This window comes from Apteryx mantelli, chromosome 6 (assembly GCF_036417845.1).
Source record: "Apteryx mantelli isolate bAptMan1 chromosome 6, bAptMan1.hap1, whole genome shotgun sequence".
NCBI lineage: Eukaryota > Metazoa > Chordata > Aves > Apterygiformes > Apterygidae > Apteryx > Apteryx mantelli.
In genome coordinates this window covers 49,329,798-49,356,313 of record NC_089983.1, presented here as the reverse complement: position 1 = coordinate 49,356,313, position 26,516 = coordinate 49,329,798, and the positions used below count along the sequence as shown (strand labels likewise).

At 44.1% G+C, this 26,516-nt stretch overlaps 1 protein-coding gene across 1 annotated transcript in view; it reads right to left on the bottom strand.

Annotated features, from left to right (window-relative positions):
* FMNL2 (formin like 2) overlaps positions 1-24,365 on the bottom strand; it is a 186,722-nt gene extending 162,357 nt beyond the window's left edge. The window contains exon 1 of the mRNA XM_067299446.1: positions 24,240-24,365. Within this exon, the coding sequence (XP_067155547.1) occupies positions 24,240-24,356 (117 nt within the window). The 5' untranslated portion in view covers positions 24,357-24,365. The remainder of the gene's footprint in view (positions 1-24,239) is intronic.
* Positions 24,366-26,516: the final 2,151 nt, after the last annotated feature.

Sequence of the window (26,516 nt, the reverse complement as noted above, 5' to 3'; positions counted from 1 at the left end):
ATGCACAGACATACTGGTAATGATAGTCACTACTGGATAAGTTCATGGAGGAATGTGCTATAAACAGCTCTGTTTTGCTTTTGCTTTTCTTTTTTTCAAACAGGTTAACATAGCCTTTCCTCCTCATATCCTTTCCTCCCTAAAGCTCCCTTTGCCTCCAGGCTAAGGAATCAACTCATTTCTTACGTGCAAGAACCGCGGTTAAGCCCCATAGCTGGCAAACGGCAGAAAGGACGGCGAAGGAGGACATCACCGGAAAGGGCCGCTGACAGGGCCATCCTTCAATTCCTCCCCCAGGCACTCGGTCCAGCTAGCAAAGGACAAATGCCACCCAAATACTCGTTCCCAAACAGGACTTGCATTCTTTCGGGTTTCACACTGATGCTTATTAAAAGAATCAGTAGGTCAGGTCAAAGATCGGAAGCAGTCTAGGATACTCTGCTTAGGAGTATCCCGAAAATCTCAGCATCCTTTCTTTCTGGGGCAGACCACTGCCTCTTCTCCCATCAGCCAAATATGACATATACCCAGCGCAGAAGCACACTGATGGATCCTTACGCCTTGGCACATGTGGCATACTGTGTCCGTGACGATGTGATCCAGCTGGTGGCTCTTGGGCTAGAGTCAGAGATCGAACCCCCCTCCTGGGTTTTGGCCACTTGGCTGAGGTCAGCCCTGCGGTGCAGCTCTTCAGCTGAGGGTAGCCAAGACAGCAGATTTGTTCTCTGGAGTAAACGCTAAAACCCTAAAAGGAAATTAATGACCTCATTAAATTGAAAAACACATGAAAAATGCAGAGCTATGTGGACCACATCTGTATTTAGCAGTGACCTCTCAATCCTTCCTGCAGCAGGAGGTAATGTTTAGGCACGCTCTGCCATTACTCTCGCACCTGCATTTTGCAGTCCTTCATCTCACGAAAGCTTACAAAGAGTCTGATGAAGAGATTTGAGCTTCCGTATCGGCCTTTAGCTTCCCGTATCAGACATCCTGGTTTCACTCTCTCCTCTTTCCCCAAAACTTTGTCCCTTTTCCTGGATTACCTCAGAAAAAAAAGAAACGGTTGAACTCTCTCCTAAATACTGACATTTAATATAAAGCCTTTCCATTTTATACCTAGTACTTTTTTCTAGGCATCTGGCCCTGATGAATCTAAACAATCAGTTCTACCTTTGGTGGATTTCCAGCTCTAAATCCAAGACGAAAATAACATTCTACTTCAAGATCTTGAAGTCAGTCCTTAAATCATAGATTTTCAAAGACAAAATCTCATTTGATCCGGCGAGATATCTGACTGACTTGTGGCATTATTTTTTTCTGACCATCCCAAATGGCTTGCACAGTACTGTCAAAGTATGAACACTTTGGTGAACACTTTTTTTTTTTTTTTGCATTCTAATGCTGTATTTGAATAGGAGAGTGTTTGGTTTCTCACCAGATTTTTTTTCCCCCCAAGTGATTATTAAACTTGATGTAACAGAACAGCAGACTGCCTTCTTTTGGTCTATATTTGGGAAGTAGTTGATCCATCAGCAGTTAATTAGTATAAATTGTTTTGTTCAGAGTACCATTTACATTGTACTCTATCCATTTAACTCATTTTCAGGATACTAAGAAGAAAGGCGACATATCAACCAAGCTCTATTTTTTTCTGTTATTCAATTCATCTTATCCATAAATACTGGTAATAGAGTTTATTAAATCTCAATCAAAGTTTTACTGGGCTTCTTGATTCACAAATTAATACAAATTACTTGATGTTTAGAAGAACAGCATTTGAGGATTCTATGTATTAGATCTGATAACAAAATATCTTTGGATGCAATGCAATTCTAAAGAAAGATGAAGTTCAAATACAAAATGATAGAGTATCTGTTTACAACATGTATAATCAATCAATTGACAACTAAAACCAGGTTATCACCTCGATTACATTTGTCATAGGTACGAAGTATACACCAGTACGTGAAATTTTTTTTAACAAGATGCCTCATAAACTTTGATTCCAAGTAATTTAAACTAGCATTCCTATATAAACAAAACAAATGTTTTAACCAGGAATCTCTGCTACTGTCAACTGCTTCTGACTATTAAATGTTCTTGGACTGTGTGTCTACATCATCCTCCAAGGGAATTCTCTCTTACATTTTTCATCTATGAAATGGTACTTGTGAATATCATACACAAAGCGTCAATAACACATAGTATGCAACAGCAACATGCTTGTTACAGTACCCGTCAGTTTGCTTTCCAAAACGGAAAGCCTTGTATCAAAGACATTAGGTTTTGCTTTTACTTTAAGAATTACAGCAGCGCATTTTAACCAGAAGCTAAAATGCTAAGTTCACCATCTCCATGCAAAGTTACTCCTGCCATTTTCGTACAGGAAACAAGCGGTGACATTTATACCCCATGTTGTTTTCCTTTTTGATGACAAGATGGAAGCACGGACAGGGACTATATAGACATGGATGCAGGATGTGTGCAGGATCTCAGCACACAGTGTACTTGGGCTTCAACTCTGTATTCCTAATGGAAAATTCCAGCCTGACATAGACCCTTTTTCTAGTAAAAGAGGTTACCCATTCTCAGGCCCAATAGTGCTTTTCCTAAGCAATCACCTGCCAAACCTCACAACCCCCCACTGGCAATCCCATATTGATTCCACTGACTGAGATGAACTAACAGGGAAGAAAACACACTGCGGTTTATCAAAACCACGAGCCTTTATGCAAAGCAACAGAAGTTCCTGACGTGAGAGTTATGAGCACAAAGGTACAGTTAAATATTGATTGTTCGTGATGCAGCGCGGAATATGACATGCGTAAGGGAAGCAGCTCCGGTTGAGAGTAGTGAAAGAGTCCAAATGACCTCACCACACTTCGGTACTTTTTACTATTTACACCCACGGGGCATCAAACCTGATAATGTGCATTCAGAGTTATGGGAAGTGCCAGGGTGGAAATGACAGCACCGAAATGGATCACTGATCCATTCAGTCGCTGATCCTTCGCCAGTCACTGAACCTCTGCAGCCTTGCAGCAACTTCTGTTCGCACCATCCAGGCTAATTCCACACGTGTCTCTCACGACAACGAAAGAGAGGATGGCTGAAAACCAGCGTGCTCTTACCAGCGCCATTCTCCCTGCTATCGTTTCATAGTTGGTTGGTGCAAGTCAGCTGCTGAGACAGAGCCGAGCGCTGGGAGAGAAGTCAGTCTGAAACAGTACGCTCGTATCTTAACGTAAAACTACTATTGCCTTTCACGCAAGCTTTAAAATAAAAGGCTATTTTTTTTTTATTTCAGTGGCACTGAAATAATATCTGCTTCTGTCTGACTCTCAGTTACATTATCTATTTAGAAAAAAGAGAAAAACCTGTGCTGTGGGCTTATTCTTTGGATTATTATAATACTATAGTCTTTAAAAAGGAAGCTTAGAGTAACGATATTCAGGCAGAGCAGTCTGGAAGCTCACAGGGTAAAGAAAATTTCTCATCATCTGCAACCTGTGCACCAGATTTTAAAAATTAATAGATTGGGGTTTTTTCTGTATCCAGTGCTGACCGCAGACACTCTGCTGGAGTGGGATGTTACTTCCAACTGGAGAATAGTACAAGTGCTCAGTGCTGTACACGGATGCAAATTTATGTGGACTTCTACACTGGTTTAACATCAGAAAAAATATATTATGTAAAAACTTAAGTATGTTTTCCATGTGATTTAACGAACATCTAAAAGAACAGTAAAACCCCTTATTGATTCTAAATGGCATAAGACTAACATTACAAGTAAGATGGTTATTCATATAATTTCCATACAACATAGTGCTACCAGGCCAGCACTTCGGAAAATCTCTGCATATCAAAATGAAAATTTTTTAATTCTCATGTAAATTGAAGGTCTGAGCACTTAACAGAAAGAAGGAAGTAAAGAATCAAATCATAAAACGCTATCCAAAGAAATCTACTCTTGGATAGTCTTTATAAAAAAGATTATTGTTTTAGCTAAGGTAAAATAAACCATCTTTTTATTTTACAGTAGCTAATGTATAACACATTATGCTATATTCATAAATAAATATATACTACTCCTACTACATAAGGAGATAATATTGTAAACAAGGAGCTTTTTTTTCTAAATTTTCAATTAAATTTGTATTTACAATTACAAGAATGTCCTTATTGCTAGCCTAACAACACCATTAATTATTTTGTGCTTACTGTAAGACTGTCTGCCGATGCTTATAACTACGACAAACATTGACCGCTTCAGTGAAGTTTCTATATCAGGTCTGTCTCAGGCTGAATATCTAACCCAAGATTTTTCAATTCATTACAAGAGCCAGGCTAAGAAAAATAAGCAGTTCTGTCCATGTTAGAAGTGCTTTGGGGATGGCTAGAAGCACATCCCTGGCACAAAAGCCTCCACGCAGAACCCAAAATCATGAGAAAAATGAAGAACGCAGAATGAGAGCTTTAGCTCACGCTGTCGGAAAACAAACTGTAGTACCACTTGTTGCTGCACCTTACTTCTTACACGGGATCAATGGAGCTGCTCCAGACATCAGTCAGAGATCAGGCAACACGGGGAGACTGCTGACGACATGATCCTGCTTAATTTGTTGTACGGACTGGAAGAGGTATGTAAGTAAAGCAGGAGACTGAGAAAGAAGAGAGAATGGTCTTGCTGACCCGGCGTGATTAACGATGCCCTAAAGAAGCAGGTTCCACCCCAACTTCACGCACACCCGGGTGACCTCTGCGCTGCCCAGGCGAGCTCGCGCCAGCGCTATCCGCTGCACGCTCCTCCTGCTCGGCTACCTGGCTTCGGGTCTCGTTTGCAGAGCTACCCAGTGCTCTGCAACTGAACCCAGTGTTAGCAATGCCTCAGGCATATAAAATAACACATAATGCCGCGTACTGTCAGAAGTTGTGTTCTGCTATTTCAGACAGGGTAGTTGGTGAATACATTTGACTTTAATTGCTCTGCGTGTCAGCTTGCCATCTGTAAAAAAGAGGATTGGTTGCAAGCTTAACAATATTAACTTAGCTTAGCTTTTCTATATGCAATGCACATATAAATATAAAACTTCAGTATATTTCAAGATGTTGAATGCATATATTTCTAGTACAAATTTTCTAATTTAAGAATGTTATAGTGTGTTATAGATTAAAACGAAGAAAATACATGCCAAATTCTGGCCTCATCTGCATCAGCAAAAATTCATTGGGAAAACTGTGGGCATTCTTACACATCCAGATAAGTGAAAAAAAAAAATTTATCCCTTCCTGTAATTCAAAGAATTACCATATTTACAAAGAAGAGTACATTTTAGACTAAGAAGGAGGAGCAGAGATCGCCTCTGAAGTCCGTCAACTCCTCAAACTTGTCATATTAGGACAAAAGGTTAGATTTGCATCTACAGACACATACTCACCAACAGTCCTCATCAACTTTGATGCAAAGATTTCTTACAAGTTAGTCCCTTCTGCTGCTGTTGCTCCTAGCCCCCAGCATGACCAGACAGCTTAAATTTAAATAAACTATGGGCCTGATTCTTATCCACCCTAACATGCCTTCATATTACGCTAGGAGGGGAAGAGCCTTTAATGTCAGTGAAATCAGGGCCCATGATTGTAATGAAAAGCATCCTTCAGAAACATCAGTGGCATTCAAATTAAAAGCAATAACCACCAGGTGTTATAAACAAGCCATACATTTCATATGGCAAAAACCATCAGAGCAGGCGAGCAACGTATGCTTCAACTGACCTCCTTGCTAACCCATGGACTGCTTAGATACATACAGCCTCCTAGTAAACGTTTAAGGAACTCATCAGTAGTGCGTCAAGGTACCTGCACAACTCGGATTTTCCAGGGCACTTCATCTCTGGCTATAAGCGTCAACACAGTCATGTCGCACGAGACCAAGCTACCAAGACAAGGAGCACAGATACGCAGCCCCTGGGCCAGAGCCAGCAAAGGGCCATGGGAGGATCTCCGAGCTCCCTATGCTTTGTGGTAAATGATACAGCCATTTCTGCAGAGGCTCGGGACAAAATCCTCCCCTTCCTACAAAAGGGACGACGTGGGGGAAATCCTCGCAAAACTCAGGCTTTTAACCCCAGTGGTGCTGTCCCTGTAAGGACAGGAGAAGGGGATCCTAGGGCTCGACACCCTTGCGCCTCACCTGCCCATTCTCAAAGCAGATGAATACACTTCTCCAAGTCACAGAAGCGCTGCACGGCTTGAACGCGCGCAAGGTGAGGAACTGCTCCGACACCGCCGCGCGCGACGCTGGGCACGGCGCGTCCGTTACCCTCGCCGCAGCCCTCCCGGGGGCCGGCGCGAGCGGGGCTGCAGTGTCACGTTAACCAAGCCCGGACAATGTAAACACAGGAGCCAAGGGTGTCCTTAAGGCGCAGAGCCAAGGCTGCCCCTTCTCCTTGCCCTTATCTCCGAGCTCTCCGCTGCGCCCGCTCGCTGCTCAGGCACGGCACGCAGTCGGCGATAACTAACCAAGCCCTGCAGGGTCTCTGCTAAGAGCCGTTCCCAGAGGGGTGGGAAGAGGCGTTCAGGAGACAGAGGCCTCGTTTTTAAGACAAATACATTCAATATTAGCCTGTATCCATTTGTCTGGTCACTTGCAGGAGACTTGAAGGAGATCCGCGCAGGACAGAGCCCGCAGCCTCACACATGGCCTTCTACTCCCTGGTAAGGGGCCAGACGGCAACAGGCAATTTTCATAAAAGAAAGGGTTTCTCTTTGATTCCTTACTCGGGTAAAACACTTGGTGACATTTTCCAGAGAGAGGACAAAAAGAAAAGAAAGAAAAGGCATCACAACTACAAGACTTGGAAAAAATTTATACTGCACAAACACACGATACGAACACGTTGTGCAAACACTGATGTGTTCTCACAACATTAAAAGCAGGCCCAGTAAGGACAGCACGGAGAAAGCCTAGTACTCTTGTAAGCTACAGACTGCTCTGGTTAAAAATAAAGAGAATAGAGTGTAAAACTAATCCTAATGTGATAAACATATGGGATAATTGATCACATCATCTATCACAGGACACGTCTTCAACTGATGGACAAGATAATAGTATCAGTAAAGATGCTATTAAACGTTACTTCCCTAAACCGTGGTATCCTCTGAAGAGGAGTATTGCTTTCAACACCAGTGCTAGATTTGTGTGCAATGCAGAGTACTTCAGCAGGGGAGACTTGTTTAAGCAAGTCACGGGCTGATGTTAAGCCTGGCTGCGTAAGGCAGCATACAAAGAGCCAGTCTACCGGCTGCAGGGAGCACGCTGCAGCTTTACAAGCGCTCTACCAACCACGACTGCGAAGGACACGTCCTGAATTCGGCCGAGATGACAAGGTTTATTAGCACAGCAGATGACAGGTCCCCCTGCTCAGGGAGGTCTTTTTTGCATTCTGCGTTGGTATGCTCACAAGAACCCCTTCCACCTCCTTTTTAAGCTTGCTGATTATGATGGATTTTTATTAAATGTTGTCAGATTGCTTGCTACTGAACAAACACACAGTATGCAAGATCCCCGCCTCCAGCTTATCCATCATCCAAACACACAAACAAGACAGAAACAGCACAGTTCAGCCTCCTACTAACGCAAAAAAAATTTAAGCTGTGTTCCCTAAGTGTACTCACTCATAGCCTATTAATATTTCTTCAGCCACATTCCCTCCCACAAAGTGAGAAATGCCTTGACTTAATTCAGTGGGAGACAGAGCAAGCAATTCTCTTTAAGAAGCTCAAAACACTTGGGAAAGCCAGCTGGGGTATGAGTTGTTCGGTCGAGTGTGAAGCGTCCTGTTATGTAAAACTACGCCTGCAGCGAAGCTAAGGTGCCCTTCACTTCTCAAAGCAGCATTAAAAGCCCTCGCTCGCAGCCCAGCTCCTCCCACCCGTTCCATGCAAGGGCACAAGGTCTCCCACGGCCCTGCAGGGATCTGCAAACAAAGTGCCAAGCCAAAGCCAAAGGTGCGCTTAGCCCGGCGCTAATGGAAGCGCGAGAAAAGCCTGCAAGGTTCCCCCACAGGTCACGACGCTTTCAACTGCCCTCAGAGCCCTCCCTGGCCTGGCCTGCCCTTCCGGCCTGGCTGCCGTCCAGGAACTTCACCTGGGGCCAGTGCACCAGCCAAAGGTGGCTGAAAGCCCTGCTTGGTAGCTGAAAGGTGCCGCACAGTAAACCTCCCGGACTGCAATATGCAAATACAAAGACTTTTTTAAGGTCTCCATTTATTTTAGAAAGCCTCTGCCCTGTATTAGCAGCTAACACAGCAGTAACAGAGAGGCAAACACCACCTTGGCTGAGGACCAAATTCCACTCTCAGATGTGCACAACTTCGGAGAAGTCACTGTAGAAGGGGCCTGCACAGATGTATCTGATGATAGAATTTGGCCAGAAAAATCCACACATCTCCTCATCTGCTTTATTCTAATGACTATCTAAAGCACATATTATTATAGTACACTGAGATGCAGCAATAGCATCCAGGTCCGATTCCCCCTGCTGCGAGGAAGGTGAAAGTTTCAAACCAAAGATCACTAATCAAGAAGAAAACTAAAAATCTCTCTTGAATGAAAGACTGGGGAGCAGCTCAGAGTCAGGCTCCTGGCACCTTAAGCAAGTAGCAATAACTTGTAAACCAAAATTAGGTCATTACTAAATGCTGGAGAGTTAGTGTATACAACTGGTAAAGAGAAATGGCAGATGTGCCCATGGATGTGATATAACAAAGCACAAGGTCAACTGCACTAAAAGCTTAGCAGGATAAGAGTGGTCATATTCAAGGCCTTAATCAGTGTTTTGGCTACATGGCCTTTACAATTCAGCAAAAAACTCCCCATTTTTCCACTAGTATCTTTATGAGAAAAGTTCTAGCAGCAATAAACAGCAAGTGCTTCCAATTCATCAAAGCTTTAAAACACAGCTCTCTTGAGAGATATTAACCCTGCTGGGAAGAGCTTCCCTCCCAGAACAGATGTAATGTATGCATCACCAACTGAAAATGGTTACATGAGGAATATTTTCTTAACAACTAATTCCTAAATCAACCATTTCTGAAAACAGAATAAATCCAAATAGGGATTTTTTTCAGCATTAAGAGGAGAAAGTTTTCTCCTTACATGTCTTTTCTGTTGAATACATTTTGGCATGGTAGTAGCAGCTGGGAGAATTTACTCAAACAAGCTTGTAGAATAGTCTTAAAAATATTACAACAGGTATTCTTTTCTGTATTTAACTGCAGGCACCTCTATATACTTATTTATATATATTGCCTGGGAGGGTTTGGGTTTCATTAAGAGAAATGTGTTTTGCCCTAGAAACAGCAAGAATACTTTGCTCTATATGGGTTCTCGCACCTCAAGGCTCACCATGTTCTCTGGGCACCAAAGAGAAATCTGGATTTAACAGACAGTTTACCGAGTGCCTTACAAATATATTGAGAGTTACATATAGTATATGGGTAGTTTTCTCTCCACTTACTAAACAGAAGGGATCATTTACCTTTAAAAAAGATTCTCATCAGAAGTAAAATGATGTTAGCATGAACCTAAAAAAAAAAAGATGCTTTGAGCTATGCAAAACTCCTTTTCCCTTTCAGCTGTGTAATCTTTCGCCTCTTTGAACCAACAAAAAATTTACTGCTAGAGAAGAACTTAATGCTTACTCAATTTTTGCCTTGTTCGTGTTTGCAGATATCCGAGTTCCTCATCTCAACTGAAAATTCAGTATGCTCATGATATAGCAGTAATTACAAATGGTCATCAGTGTATCTGAGGATACATGAGCTGCATCAGCATGTGAAAACTGCCAGCCGGTTTTCCTGCCCTGTTCTGTGAAACAAGTAATTCATTTGCATCACACTTGCTGATGAAGGATCCTCCTTCTTGCTGAACTCAGAAAGCCTCAGCTCATGTAAACTCTTGCACAATTTCTTTTATATTTTAATTGAAGTGCTTAACCTCCTGCCAAAATCCTTCTCAAATACAGAGAAAGTCCACTGCACAGTGGTCTGAATCTGACAGTCTGGATTTAGAGGTGTATTCATAGCTTTATTTCTGGATAACATTTCTGTCACTCATGTACCAAGCAACGGCCAAAAAATACAGAAAGCTTGACAACTCTGGTAATAATTCTGTATCGTACCAACTATCGGCCGTACAAAGCTTTTGAAGACTCTCTGTATGAAAGTATGCCTCACTTAGCAGGAAAGGATATCAGTCACATATCTAATTATGTAAACCTTCATGCGTGCTGATCTAAAAGGTCTTTTAATTAATACAAAGTCTGAGACTTGGCTTCCTAAATTTCTCTTCTCCTATTTGCTTGCCACTTGATCTGAGTCAGCTGAACCTCTCACTTTTCATTAATGCATTTTGCGCAGCAAACATGCACAATGAAAACACTGCTGAGTATCTACCCCAGGTATTCCAGATTTTTATATAAAGGATTATTTTTAATTGAAATGGAAAGCTCTTGCCCTCAGTGTTTTGTGTTACTATACATCTTTCAGCTGCTGAGACATCTCTATGTCAAAGAAACAACTTGTCTTTCTTCTGATAGAAAATGTAGAATTAATTTCCAAGTCAAGATGGTTCTCTAGGCCCTCACAGACTCCTTTCACCATCTTTTTTTCCTGAAACAATATCCACCGTAGCTGTGGTACTACCTTTACTTCTCCAAAAGAGAGGTCTTCTGTTTGGCACTGGTGCAACACCACTCCGCAAGACATACCGAACAGACTGCAGTGCCAACCGTCTTTTCCAGAGTGAAGCATCTGCCGTGTTCTGCGTAAGAAGATAATCTCTCCCACCTTCATTTGGACTCACAGGCCGATCATCTTTGACATATACCTTGCAGTCATCAAACACCTGTGTTTCAACTCATACACGTGTGCACATATGCAGAGGGACAAAAAACCCATCTCACCTCCAGAACACAACAGAAAACTAAAAACAAGAACAGAAAGTAAGAAGCAAACAAAACCATAAGAGAAGATAAAATGAGACTTTTAAACACATCCAAGAGAAAAGATGCCCTAAAATACCAGGATATAAATAAACTAAAATACTGCTTTTCAACTTCTGCATAACCGAGCTACACAAATGAAAGACTTGAAATGAAAGCCCACGGATCTGCAAAGGTGGCTCCACAGGGCCAAGTGCCAGTTGCCACGTTCCAAATCACCAAGCGAGCTGGCGAGAGACCGAAGGGGCTTCCCAATGCGGCAGACACATGTTCACGGGGGAGGCAGCAAAGAGTTCCATTTTATTCCCCCCCTCCCGGTTACAGCAAGCGCTAGGAAGTTAAGAGACATTGTTCCTATTCTCTGTTCTGTTGCTCAGCTTTCCAGGGCTCATAGCAATTCCTTTTCCAAAAGATAATGATAACTCTCACTCCTTGTCTTCCCACTGGAGTGCTGCAAGGCTTGTAAAAGATTTCCAGATGAAAAATGCTGCAAGTACAAAAGTTCTCCTTTTATTTATCAAAAAGAATATTGTATATTTACCACAATTATTGCACTTAGATATTCATTTAAGTGATCGAGAGAAGAACGGGCATTTGTGTTTGCAGCTCTGAAATGGAACAGAACTGCATTTTGACAGACACATTTCCACTTTACACTGATAGAGGATCGCTGAGAAGGTACGACAACTCCTGGACAATTTAAGAAGCTGCAATTTTTAGAGAGCAAAATTTGTAAAGATTCAGAGTTATCTGTAAGTTAGATATAATCACAAAAGGATTAAAATTATTACCAAACACTTCCTTGGCCATCAAGCACACCTTACCCAAACGCAATGAAAGCCAATCCGCATGCAAATGCCTTTTGTAGGGGTGGAACGCCAACCAACCTCACAGTCCACAAAACTATGACGACATTGTGTGTGATTTGTGCAAGGCCAGTTCCTCTCAAAAATATTCACTTTGGTTCAGATGACATCCTTATCATCAATGCCCCAATAAAACTCTGTATACTATATTTCACTTGGATTCTTGTTAACACGCCTGTCTATGAAGGTGGAATGCAATTATTTAGATTCGCACTATTAGGCTTATTATGTCTGAGAGAAGAAACAAACACAATGTTGATCTAACATATCTGTGAGGATGTACAGACACACAGAGACTCTCATATATGCATGCAACATCAAAGCTCCTATTCGGCCACACGTTAAGTTAAATATTTGTGATAGTTAATTTATTTGATCTCTGTATTTGCAAGGTTCACAGAGCTGGGCAGAAAAGCCTTTGAAGCACTCCCAAGCACACTAAATTATTGGAAACATTTGTCAGAAAACTGCTGTACAAACTATGCCAAACTATCTCCATTGTTTTACAGATCCTTTCAATAACTGTGCCACCTACTTCAGCCATAACAGCGTGGTTCAAAACTAACAGAGGTATATGCGTGTTATTCATTTGCTTTTCTTAGACTGAAAGGAAGAAAAGAGTCAGAATAGGGACATGCCAGAACATTAGATGGATGAACAACCAGAATTTCTGGATTTAACAGTTTGCTTCTTCATGTTAATTACTGGCTTCTGAAAGACTTCAGAAACTTTGCCAATTTGTGCAACCCTCTATTCTTTGCTTTTGGCCTGAACTATACAGTCATTTCACAGACAAACAAGTAACAGATGTACAATCTATATTCTTCCCAAGCCCTTTTATAGTAAAATGACTTACGGCCAGATAATATATATTAAAAAACAACAACAACAAAAAATACACACTAACCCTTGTATTTTAAAATGTCTCCCACAATGGCCAAACACGCAATGAAAAACTAAGACTTTTTCACATGCTCCTGGGAGCCTCAAGGATCTTGTCTGGGAGCATCTCTGCCCTCTCCCAACACCTGCATGGGGGAAGGCAGCCAAAACAGGCCGCATGCACAGGAGAAGGCAAGCGGAGCCGCACGGGTTTTCGCTTCCATCGTCCAGCAATGCTGAAGCAGAACTGAAAGCTCCCCTTGCCACAGGGTTTGAGAACCAGGGTGCAAGCGTTTCTGCCTGCTGCACAAGGATACGATTCCTAACAGGGCGGGAGGCCTGGTTAACACTGCTCTCTCTGAGCTGTTCAGGCAACATAACAGCAGGAGAAACTGCACCTTCTGGGGTCTGTCCTGGGGATCCTTCTGACGCAGGTGCTCTCCTCCAGAGCACAGCACGGGTTGTGCTGACTTCACCTCCCTCACCTCCACTACAGTCTGGCAACAGTGGCTGGAGCACCACCTCCGTTTACTTGCAAGAAAAGCAGACGGGTACAGCAGAAGTGAAACCGGCAGTATTTTCCCTTTGGCTAATGGCAGTATTAAGGGCATCTTTTGCTAACCTGTGGTAACCCGTGACAATTTCTGCTACCCACACGGCATTACAGCAGAGCTGGTAAAGCAGCAGTCCCCAGTAGGCTTTGCACTTCTCTCCTGACTGACTCCCATCTCGCTTCCAGATACAGGTGCAGGTATGCCATTGACAGCATGCATTTGAGCAAACGTGTGCAGAATAGGAATCCACGACAGCACTGAAACATCTCCTGGGGCGAAGACCACAGATGCCTGGTACAAACCTCCAGGTCGCCTGTTTCTTTACATCTATACCAGCTTTTCCTGTGGGATTGTGTGAAAGAAGGCAGCAACCTTTGCTGGTGTTTCTCGAGGCTCTCCCCGAGCCAGCCGAGTCCTGTCCTGCTCTAACTATACCCCATAGCCAATGCAATGATGACAGCTACAGTAGAAGAGGAGACTAGCAGGGAAGCCGGCGCATCTGGTGCGCCGAACGCTCCCAGCAGACCGAGGGCCATTCCCAAGGCTGCAGGGGCAGGACAGTTCCCAGGGCAAACGGGCACAGAGCGCTCATGCCGAGGTGCCCCCAGCTGCCTCTCTGCAGCAATTCCAATGCTTCGGTTGGAAAAGGGTTGGGCATGTTTCCAGTTCATAATCAAGCACATACATTTTTCTCTCAGCACAGTTGCTCTCCAGAGCCACAATGCAGAGTCTTGGAGGTCCACACGTTGCACAGCACTCATCTGAAGACCATTCATTTCCAATACAGTATGACTATTATGTTGCTTTATGAATACCCCCCTCCAAATATATGTTTAAAGATGAACATATACAGAAAACAAACACTCGTTTTATTAGAGATCCCATGGTAAACTGAAAACCGACACCCATCTAATTTCTACAGTGTGTTAGTTATAATAGAATATAGGCAAACTATCCGTTATCCAAGTCTTTATGCAATGAAACATTTTAGAAAGCCAGTAAGGCACTATTTTAGGAATAGAAAATGCCTAGGCTAAATTAATGCTTATATTTTCAAATATATCAGAACATAATGCTGTGCATCTTGAGTTATTAAAACTACAAGCAGATGATCAAGGTCAAAATAATCACTGCAATTAAAATTATATTCAATTAAAACAGTCCAATGCACCATGTAGCTTCTACCACCTACAGATCTAGGAATCCCTTGCAGAAGTAAAAGTCTCTTGTTAGAAGCACAGCATTTTCCAGCGAGATTGCTACGGGAACTAAGAGCTCAGTCCTTCAGTTTCTACTGATGCGACCATATGAAGTCCAAAAGCTAAAAACCTGCTCATTTTTCTACGCTGACCCTTCACAATTCAAACTGGCAGGATTTGATACATGGGAAATTACTACTTTTTAAGTTATATAGCCAAAAGCATTTTTACCTGCCTAGTAGGCTCAGGCCTTTAGCTACAATGCTGCTGGAGCTCTCAGTGTAATACACATCTATAATTTTTTCTACTATATTTAATGGCTTGTTAAGTCCTCAAGACTTGGACTAGAATTTTTTAATAGAATTATAGATCAAATTGAATGAGTTGGTGTCACTTATCTCCCATAGCAAATTCCCAAATGGACTTTTCCAAACAAACAAAGAATAAAACAAATAATAAATCAACTCAGTTTGTCCAAAATGCGTCTACACATTGTTCATTGCAGAAGTCTTAAAACAGCTATAACAGCTGCTTTACAATCTTTACTTAGAAGCATGTTTCAAACCATTCCTCTCAGAAAAGGGAACATACAGTTTTGCTTCTCAGCTAATTTTAAGCTTTAATTTTCTAGATACCAAAGAAAATTAAATTATATTTATCTCTATTATTGTATTTTTCTTAGCAGTGACAAAACACTCCAAAATATTGTCCCACTTCCACCAAGAGGCATGCTCTGTGTGTGCACTTAAGGGAAAAAACTGTCATCCTGAAAAGCATACCTAAAACAGCTGTGTCTTTTATTGTTACATATAACTCCTACGAATACAGTACCTGAAAGAAATCAGAAAAAACAACTGCTTCTCTTGCTGTTTTCTTTATGGCTTCCTGCATGGAAAGTGTTTTGATCCTGATCATAACGTGCTTAATTCAAGCTTATGACACAGCCCAGATGCTTAAAAATAAGCCGGTGCCAAAGAGTGATGCTGAATTAGCATGTTTTGCATAATTAATTTCATTGTGCTGCGGAGAGCTCTTTAGCTCCCGTTTCATGCGAGGCCGTGACAACAGCTCATGCACATGCTCCTCCACCGCTTCCTCCAGACAGAGCCGGGCATTAGCTCTCCTTGCCCAAAAATCAAACTAAATAAGCAGGCGGCGTGTCAATGGGGCAGGGAGATGACTGCATGTTGATATTACTTCCAGGCCTGTTTCACTGTTTCTCCTGGGAAGAGCACGCTTGTAAACAACAAGCAGAACTTACCATTTTTAAATCCTTTTAAAGTTTCGGTTTCTATTATCTAAGAATGCTCTATTTAAGAACACCTTGTTAGTAACTTGATTTAAAATGAGCTTTAAAAAAAGTCAAGTTAATGATGTCCTTTTCACAAGCAGCCTCACGTTTGGTTATACACAAGTCCGTTCATTGACACCTGCCACCCACCTCCCCACAAATGCCAGGGCGCACCAGCCCCTACCAGGAACAACAGCATACATGACAATAAGCTCTAACAAGTGATGTTACTAACTTCTAACTACAACTTGTACTGAAGTTGCTGCATAAACGAAGAGGTCTGTTAACCTCCTCGTGTTACAAGTCAGCATGAGACAACAGTGCTGGCACGGGACCACTTCACCCCAACAGAAGTAGCAATGGTAGCACTGAGGCAAACGCCTGCCTAATTACTGCCTCGTTAGGCCCTTCCAAGCCACCTCTTACTCATATTCCTGCTCAAGAAGCCACTTCTCAAAAGCAAGCATTGCACAATGCAGGAAGACCAGGAGCGGGGTCAGAAAAGCAAAGCTATTTTATCATTAAACCAATCACAGGGATTTCTTGTTTCTAAAAATGGACAGGAGATCACAATCATTCTCGTGTTTCTGTTACTGAGTTGTAAGAAGTATAGCGACTAACACCACTGGAAAAGGAGCAGAAATTATGAAAGTAAGAATATCATCCTACAGAATTCGGGGGGAAAAGGTAACAACAGCTGGCACTGAGAAGGGTTAGGTTTTCCTTTTAGTAAAGTCCCAATATCTAACACGAGATCAGAAAGCGAAGGTCAAAGCTTGGTTTCACTTTAGGATGTATTCAAAGCTACAAATAATGAGGAAAAAAAAATGAACAACTCCTTGTGGTCAGTCACTATCCGAGAGTAAGAACCGATAGACTAAGATGACAGATCTAAACCTTCTTGAACAGACCAAAGAAACTGTTGTTTTATCCAGCAGGTGCAGGCCTCAAAATGAGAGCAAAAAACTGCCAAGACACCATTAAAGCCAGATCCGGTGTTGATCTGAGACAACGCAAAAGATTTGTCTCTCTTGGAACTGCAAGGAGCACATGGCATCCAAACCACATTGCGGAAAAAATACTCCCCTTTTTCTTTTAAATAGCCATATAAGCAAAACCAGAGGTTGATAATTAGTGCGCATACCTTCAGACAGCTGTTTTATTTTAAGAAAGATTTGGACTCATTACAAAGTTTCTTGAATAATTTACAACCTTCGGAGAACAAAGCAAAAACATAATAAAAATAAGAAGTACCACTGAAATCTGAATTATCTGGGGTTCTTTTGAAGGAACATGTGGGGGAGATCTAGAATTTTTGTTTGATTTTGTGTTTTTGCTGGGTTTTGCTACTCAGGAAAAATTATTTCTGTTGATTTTAATACCTTTTCACACAGCACAAAAAGCTAAAGTGATTTTTTTTCTAGAAAGACTAATGGCAGAGTCCAGTGAGTCTAAGTTATTTAATTGTGAGTCAAAAAGCAATTCAACAGCTACCGCTTTATTTAAGATCATCCTGTAAAAAAATCCAAATATCATTTTGTGCCCTCCTCTTAAATTCCTTCCCAAGCACTATCCATTTTATACAGTATTTTAAAGTGACCGTTCTAACGCCTTGGGACCCAGTCTTGCATAGCCTTGCTTGTGAAGACAAAGAAGATAGAAGTTTTACCTTACACTTGGAGTCAAAGAGGTTGATAAAGATACTTAATAAAGCTTCAACTCCCAGGATGCTTTTGCAGGAAGAAAGACGGTCTGCTACAAACTGTGCTCTTCAGCTTGTTACAGGGCAGAAGGCTAAAAGGTCTGATCATGCGGGGTTCAGATAGACCTGTCCAGAAGGAACCTAAGGGCCCCACCGGCTAAAGCACCAGAAAGGAGATATTATACTACAAAGAGTGTCTGGCTCCAGCAAACAGTCATTTGACCACTGGACTAAAAGAAAGGAAAAATCCTATAAAACCTTACCCGCCTGCATAATCCCCACTCAGGCAGAGGTTAAAAATACAAGGTGCCGAGCCTGAAAGCAGTGGCTTTGTTAGCTCTTCGCATTTAGCAGGGAGGAATTCAGCATCTGCTGGCAGCGGAGCCAAACTCACCTATGCAGTAAAAGGAGCAAACAGCCCGTAAGCCACAAGGTAGCGTCTCGCAACTCATCCTAGACACACGCGCAGCCAGGGCGAGGGCTGCGATGTGACACGCGCCCTCCCTCTAAGCTAGTGCTCGCGGGGACTGCCAGGCTTTGTGGGAGCAGGCCACTTCCACCCGTGACAAGAGGCAGAGACCATAAACTAACCCCGGCCAGCTCGGCAGAGAGGCCTCACCCTTCTCCAAAAGCCGGCGGCGCTCCCTTCACCCTCCGCGCACAGCCGATGCCAGGTCCTCTCCAGAACCCTGCACAACACGGGGGCTGCAGGTGGGTAGCAGGGTCTGTGTTGTAAAAAAAACTGTGTGCTTAAAGAAAAAACAGAAGTAACAACACTACTTTCTGTGGAAAACGTCCTTCACATACTGTCAGCTTCTTACACTCGCATGTTTCTTGCGCTGGGTTTTTTTCCCATCTTAAGAAGTTGATTCACCTGTTGTTTTTCACCTTAGACAAAAGCAGAAAGTAATTCGAGAGGAAATATGACACTGCTATGTGTTTATACAGTGCATAGCACAAAAAGGATCATAAACCCTAATTGCCAGCATTAACATCACTGGTTTTGCAGATTCAGGCTTTAAGGTTTTCAAGCCCATTAGAAATCCCCGTGCAGATGACCTCCAGAGTCCAAGCCCCTTTTCCTACTCCAGAACACTGCCAAAGCAGATGCTCAGCAAGACTGACAGGTGATATACAGATCCTGCACTGTTCTGCGGGCATCATACAATAATCCTCTTCATCTGGGTCTTTTTAGAAAAAGCCTATTACTTTCTTTCAGGCTATTCTGAGCTTACTATAGGCATGAACAAGTGACACATGCGGTTTGACAGAATGGGTTCATACCTTCATCATTAAAGCCCAAAAAATGAAGGAGATTATTTTATATGGAAATATAGTACACAGAGAAAAATGTATGCATATACATCAGCTTACCCATTTTTACAGTCTTTCAGGTTTTCAGGGACTGAAATTACTTTTAGGAATGTGACCAACTTGCTAGTAGTTAAATATCCAGTGGAGTATTCTTGTATTTCAGACACTCAAAAAAGTACAGTACAGTCTTATAAAATTATTCTACTGTGATATACAGGCAGAAAAACTTACAAATGCTGTTTACTGATTTACAAGCCAGCTTGACAGAAGCGTCACCATGGAGTTCTAGTTCACCCTGTGTATTTAACCCATCAGAAATATATTTTCTAACAATGTGATTTATTAGATTATTCCTTCAAGGAAAAGAAGTGTCTCTGCTTGAATCACTTAAATGAGATCTTGAGGAAAGAGCCCAGAGGCAGAAGTCTGTCAGAGACAAGGCCTGAACAAGAAAACACAACAGGTCTTCTCTGTATCTAAATTTTAGAAATCTTCTTTTCCCAAATGCTGTTCCCCAATCCAATTTAGCATCTCTCAACTTCTGTAGCATTGCTTTCAAACGCCAGCAAAAACAAGTATTCCTGATATGAGAGTACTGAATCACAATTCAAATTCATCCCAAGAGTGTTCTGTTAAATTTAAGAATTCTACAAGGAATTCCCTGGCCCACCAATCCTAGTGAAATGACAAGAACTAAATACTACCTTGCAGATATCTCTTGTGACACTGTCACGCCTTAATGATTTGCAGACGTTAAGCTGTATATATTATAAAACAATGCATAATATATTTGCTAGAGGATTAGGAGAAAGAATGGAAAACAGCTGGGAAATGTTACAGAGTTTTCTTACTAAGCTTTCAAATTCTTTAGCAACAGACACTACAGAACTCTCTTGACTGGTATGGAAAACAATGCTGCAACAAAATTCACTGTGAAGAGGAAATCATATGGGAATACAGAAGTTCTTAATGGCAAACCCTTAAGTGCACTCAACAGAAGCAGTGCTGCTGCCCTGTCTTCCAGGTGAATATCATCACATTAAACAGAGTTAGGATGGAGCACAGCAGCGCGGGAAGCAGGAAGGCAGAAACGCTTCCTTCATCCGCGCTCTTTCCAGCCCTTCAGACATATTCCTCTGTCCTACAGAACTGGGCACACAAGTCTCCATTGTAAAATGAAACACCACTTGGTGGGGGTAAGAGGATATTTCCTGTTAACCTCACCACAGATATGTAATCCAGCAGTCAAATTATGTCAATCACAGCTCATTAGGCAACAATTTACCCTGCCAACTCTGTCCTGGCTGCTTCCTCCAAACCATGTGTCATTTGCAAACATGCAACTCTGTTACCGGTTCAGAGAAGGACCACCCAGCTGCAAGAGCTGCTAGCTCCAACTGGAAGCTCAGCTTTTACCCCTGCATCTCCAAATTCTCAATTCGTTGGATCAGCTAGTGGAGCCATAATGTCTACGAACACATACAGCTTGCTTGGTTTGCAACAGTGCTCACACGCGCTGAACAATGGCTTCCTATTCAATAAATTAGGGTTGGTTACTAGAATTCATGATTTATGCATATTTGCCCCATGTGTCTGTAAGAGAAAGCCAGAAAAAGGTCTGACACAGCTGATGAGGAAAAGAGAACATGTTGAGGAACTGACTCAGGCAGGAGGTTCCTACAGACTACGCGCTCAAACGGCTGCGCTTGTGCTGGCAAGCCTAAAACTCAGAAAGATAGCTGTAATCTGGCTGCCAACTGATCCAGCACCCTTCCCTGGCAATTGGGAAGCTTGATGGCAGTAACACAGGAATTGTGTTGCCACTTTCCTGGAATTCATACTCTTGCTTAAACTTGAAACCAAGGGAACTGGTTTCAATTCTCCCCCTGCTAAAAGGGAATCACACCAGATTGATAAAGCATGCAAAAGACAGCACTTTGCTGAGAAACCTCAGTGTCTCTCAAATTAATCCCCACATTTTTCTCTTTTAAGTACCTCCCATCAAACAAAATGTCTTCTTGAAACATATGGCCAGATGATCCCTCACTAGCAGAGGCAAGTAAAAATCTCAGAGCAACAGAGAACCAAGGAAAGCACATTTACTTCTCCAGTCACAAAAAGACTACTAGGCAACACAAATTCAAATTAAAAGCAGAAAAAGCTTCTTCATACAAATAAGTTTATATATAGTTATAATTGTTTATACACCACTGAAGTAGGAGTCTGCTGATGACACAGAAAAACCTAAAAAGGATTTGAGAAGATGAACAGACAGGTCCACAAACGCGCACATGCAGAGAGCAAGAGAAGCACTGCCACAAAGAAAGAGGGACTCTCTCCCAACTCCTTCCAACTTGGAGGGACAACAGTTTGGCAGAGGAAAGTCTGTACCACAAAAACGAGGAAAATCCTCTGGGGTTCTTTACCCTAAGGACTGAGAGGTATGACAAAGCCGGGCCTGGCAGAGACATCTGTCCTTACCTCCACTGGGCACTGTCACCCGCGTGCTCAATGCATCCTCAGTCAGGCTGATGGCACTGCTACAGACCGAGGAACCTAGTAGCACGGTTGCATTTGAGAGCTTCACTGAAAAGAGTGACCTGGAGCACTTCCCAGGTGCACTTCATCTCCCTCAATTTATCCTCCTCAAACCTCAGGAATGAGGCTAACCAAGGAGGCAGTGAGATGACGACGTGTGCTTGAAGCAGACACACTACTTCAGCAGAGACTTTTTTTAAAGCTGAGGCTGTTAACAGTTCAGCAAATGCAACCTGCACACATGCCTCAACTCCACACGGTCCTAGATGCACTGCTGTTCATCTGTCTGACAAAGAGGCCACAGAGCTGCTTGAGAAGATTAGGAGAGTATGTTCAAAGTGCAAAACAAAAGGAGAAAAGTCAGTGTTATGGCCCTTATGGTAAAAATGTGAACATCCTGTGCCTTACTCATGGACATAAGCGTGTTTTAGAGTGCCCCTCTATGTACAACAGTGTATTGAGCCACAAGGAGAGAAAAATAAAACTTTTAAAATACTTTCCTGAGGCCACATGGAAGAAATCTTACCCACATGGCCCCACGGTTCATATATACAAACAGGGATGAACTGTTTAATGCAGTGACTGTATACCTGCATGTGGCAGCAACTTGACTGAGCAGCATGTTCATCAACATCAAAACAGTTTTGGAAATTTCATTAAGAGTAAGAAAATCATTATTGCCAGCAAGGCCCTCTAGGATCTCATTGGGGCCCTCCGTTCAAGGAAGGGTTATGTTAGACTGTTTTCTTAAGACAGCATGTAAAGAAGGTGAGATTTAGTCCTACAAACCTCTTTTTTCATATTCTCGTTTCCTGACAAAAATCTCTCTTCCTACAGAAAATACTTAGTCTACTTTTTTTCCAGGACTGTCATTCCTTTCCCATTAATCTTTCCTATGCTATGGCCTACCCAATTTTATGGTCTAACCAGCGGTACAGCCGTCTTTCCCTCAGAGCTGCAGAGAAAATACAGTAATAACAGCCTTGTAGTTTATTCTTTCATAAACTGGTCAAATATTTCCTGGAAGCTACAACAAATACCAGCCATCCCTGGCTGGCTTCAAGAAGAGGCTAAAGGCAATTGTTTTCTTGCTGTTCCAACTGTGGCATTTGAGCCCCATCTTGCAGCTCCTTCTCAAAGGAGCAGGCTGGACATCCAACAGACCATTTTTATGGCTATGAGCCTGCACTGGCTGCCGCTGCCCAGAGTAAAAGCTACAGGACTGGGCCCTAGACCCTTAATTTAAGTCTATCTTCTAAAAACAGTTGCCATCTACTCCTTTCAAGTACTTTAAGAGGAACAAGCCTGTAATTTCTTATCTCATACACTTACATTATATGCATCTTAGTTTTCCAAACACTTAGTTTTCCAAATAGTGTCTCTTCCTTTTAGTGATCTATTCAACTGGTCTTAATTCAAAAGCACTATTTTTTTCTACAGACTGCACACACAAATTAAATCAGATATCCTTTTGGTACGTAAAGATGAATTGACTTGATTCTGACCGAGGCACCGCACGTAGATGCATTTCCTCAGTCAGTAAAATATCTACAGATTTCACCGACAAATGCAGGACAAAAATCAGGCTTTTTCACTCCGCCTGATAATCATAACATCTTACCATTTGGTGCATCAGTGGGGGTTCCAGATTGAATAGGCTTATTCTTTTCTTAGACATGATAATCTAATTGGGTCTAACCAGAAATAATCCTAAACACATACCAATCTGACTCGGAGAATCCTCACTCAGCACCAGGAGTATTTCAAAAGCCAGGGGATTGCTCTAATATCTGTTATGGGAATTACTGTTATAACAGTTAGTATCACGGAGTTTCACATGACGTTACAGTGAACTCAGGCTACGGCACGCGCATGTGTTTTATTCATTCCGCCCCAGCTTCTGTTTTTCCACGTAAATATTGTTCCAAAGTAAGAATCACACAGAAAAATACACGGATCGTTATAACCTAGTCACACTATTTAAGTACCTGAAACAAAACAGGACTTTTGCCCCAAGCGCTGCTGCGCAGCATCAAGAGAAGCACAGCCCTTTCCTTGAAAACTGTCCGAGGAAGTTTATTTCTAATCCTGAGTGCTTTGTGCTATTCAGATGAAGAAATTAGATAGATAGATTATATATGTGTATGTGTGTATATATATATATCTCAAACTCCAACAAAAATGCCTACAGCCAAACCCAGCACAACACGCAACGATAGCGAACGCAGGCACATGTCACTTGTACGTAGGGGCACACAATGCCTCGAGCGGAGATTCATTTCTTCCTCGCTTTCCATCGCAAATACCCCCGGAACGGGCCGAAGCGGCGCGGGCCGCTGCTCCCACACCTCCGCAGCAGACGGGCTCGGCTTTCTAGAAGCTGCGCAGGGCGAGGGGAGGCAACGCACCGCAGCGCTGCTGCTCGGCGCGGCCGCGGCGCGTCCTCCCCGCCGGCAGGAGAGCGGGCGGAGAGGCGAACTGAGTTTCTGACCGCGAACCGCGGCGCTGGCGAACCGCCGCCGCGCGCACCGCCGCCGCTCGGCGAGCCGTTAGCGAGCAGCCCCCCCCCCCCTCCCCGGGCACGGGTCGGTGCCGAGGAAGCGGAGCACGGGGCAGCCGCGGGCAGCTCCGGCCGGCGCCGCTCCCAGACAAAAGGCTCGCCGGTCGCCACGCCGGCGCTTCCCCCGCGGCGCCGCCGCCGCCGCCGCGCAGGTGCCGGGGCATTTAAACGGGCCAAACCCCCAACTTTTCCCCCCCGTTTCCAGGCGCTCGGAAGCGTCCCCCCGCCACGGGCACCCGCGGCCGGCGTGGACCCCGCGGGGGGCGACCGTTGGCGGCCGTTGGGGGGCGGCGGGGCGCGCGCGCCCCCACACAATGGGGCCGGCACTCACCAGGACGACGGCGAAGCGCTCCTCCAGCTCGCCGGGCTCGGGCATGGGCAGCTTGAGGGGCACGCTGTGCGCCCGGAACTCCGTCTGCTGCGCGTCCACGCTCCCCGCGTTGCCCATGGCGGCGGTGGCGGCGGCGGCCCTCCGCGCTGCCTCCGCGCCCCAGCTCCGCCGGCGCCGCGCACCGCCCCGCGCCGCGCCGCGCCGCCGAGCGAGGCGGGCTGCGCGCCCCGCGGTCGCCCTCTAGCACCGACGGCGCAGAGCCGCGCCGCCGCCCGTCATGGCTCGCCGCCCTCGCCCTCCCCCCGGGGCGGGCTCGCTCCGGCAACCGCGGCGGCTCCCCCGCATGCCGCCCCGCGGCCGCCGCGGCCCGCACAAAGCGCCGCTCCGCCCGCCGCGCCGCGCCTCCCCCCGGCCCGGCCCGGCCCGGCCCGGCCCGGCGCCAGCTGGGACTCGTAGTCCCGCCGCCCCGCCGGGGGGCGCCGCCGCCCGCGCGACGCCTCCTCGCCGGCGGGAAGGGGCCGCTCGTGAGGGGGGGGGGGGGGGGGCCGCGCCGTGAGGGGGGGGGGGCGCGCGCGCGCGGGAAGGCGCCGCTCGTGAGGCGAAGGCGCCGCTCGTGAGGCGGCTCCGCGCCCCCTCCGCGTCCATTTTACCCGCCGCGGGGTGTGGGGGGGGGGTGGGCCGCCCCCAGGGCACGTTTTTTGGGGGGTGGGGGGGAGCGGAGGCCCCCGGGTGTTTTGTCTGCAGCATGTGGGCGCAGACACAGCAGGAACGCGGCTTAATCCCCAAAGGGACGCCGGTGTTTGGGTTGAAAGATGCTGCCTTGGGAGGCTTCCTTGCCTGTGGTGGTGGCCACGCGTTCTGCCAGGCCAAGCGATCTTTTCCCTCTGCTGCTCCGCTCCCCTTCCCTCACTGAAGTCAAGCAGCAGGTCGATAAATCGCTGAAAAGTTAGGAGCGACGCTGCCTAGCCAAATCTATGAACGAGGCAGTGCCACCTCCGTGTCCTCGTACAAATCACCTTTCTCTCAAGCATGTTTTTCTTCAGATGCTATTTTCCTTTTTTTTTCTTTTTTTTTTTATCATTTCCTACAAACTCTCTCCACTACTGTGTTCAAGTGCTGTGACAGTCAAACCTGGACTTCGTTAATCCTTTAATCGGGGGAGTTTCTCAGAGGTCGCCCCCCCTTTCTCCGTCCTGTCCTGTTACAAACACCAAACTGAGCAGCACAGTATCTTCCCCGGGTTTGGAGGAAAATTCTGCAACGCAGCTAAAGATGGTATTGACCCGTTTGGTGACTGCGCTGCATTAGTGATTTATATCTATTTTATTCTCCAGTCTAAGACCTAGTTCTTTTTCTGTGACCCACCTGCCAATTCATATTCCTCTCTTTTATATTAACATTCGATTATCCTTCCAAAGAAGAACGATTTTTCACTTAGCTTTCACCTTCATGATGATACACTTGCTGCTGTTTCTCCCTCTGCTCGACATTTATTATGCGTCCTGTTACCGCCGTGTGCTGCTTTGCCGCACTTGGCGTTTCAGAGCATGGGTACGTGCGTACGTCCCTGCGGTGCAGAACGCGGTGCCCTCTCAGAATTATAAATACAATTCCAAACATCATTAAACGCTTTCAGCGATTAACTATGAAGTTCTGCATTTTGCAGATTCAGCTAGTTCAGGAAATTCAATCTCATGAAACAAACTACCAAGTGAGTTACTAACGCCATTACCTGGTAGTCAATAGTAAACAACTGCAATGTCAAACTCATTTCTTCAAAAGCTGTTATAGTCATTCTTTAAAAGTAATGTTTGATTCATTTTAGTATCAGCACGTTCAGCGATGGGATTTTGCCAGATCAATAAATACCTACTAGAATGATGGAGCATTTTTGGCTTCGCCTGGTAGGAGATCGTAACTATCCACATGGAGATTAATTTGGAAAAAAAAATAAGATAGGCATTGTTGTTTAGATAATGAACATTTTTTAATTTATCTTATCTATGATAATGGTTTTGCTAGAGGCACAACTTAAAAGCTGCCACAGGAACAATATATTGAAAGTCACATGCTGCAATATGCATAATCTCCTATTCAAAACTGAAATAAAGGAAAGTAAGCATTTCTGTGTATATTCTCTGAAACCGCTACTAATTAAATGTGCTCATTCTAATTATAAAAGACCTAACGATACGTTCAGTAATAGGACTGTAAGTGACACATTCTATCCTGACGTACATCTCAACTGGTTACATTGCCCACAGAGTGTAAATCTGT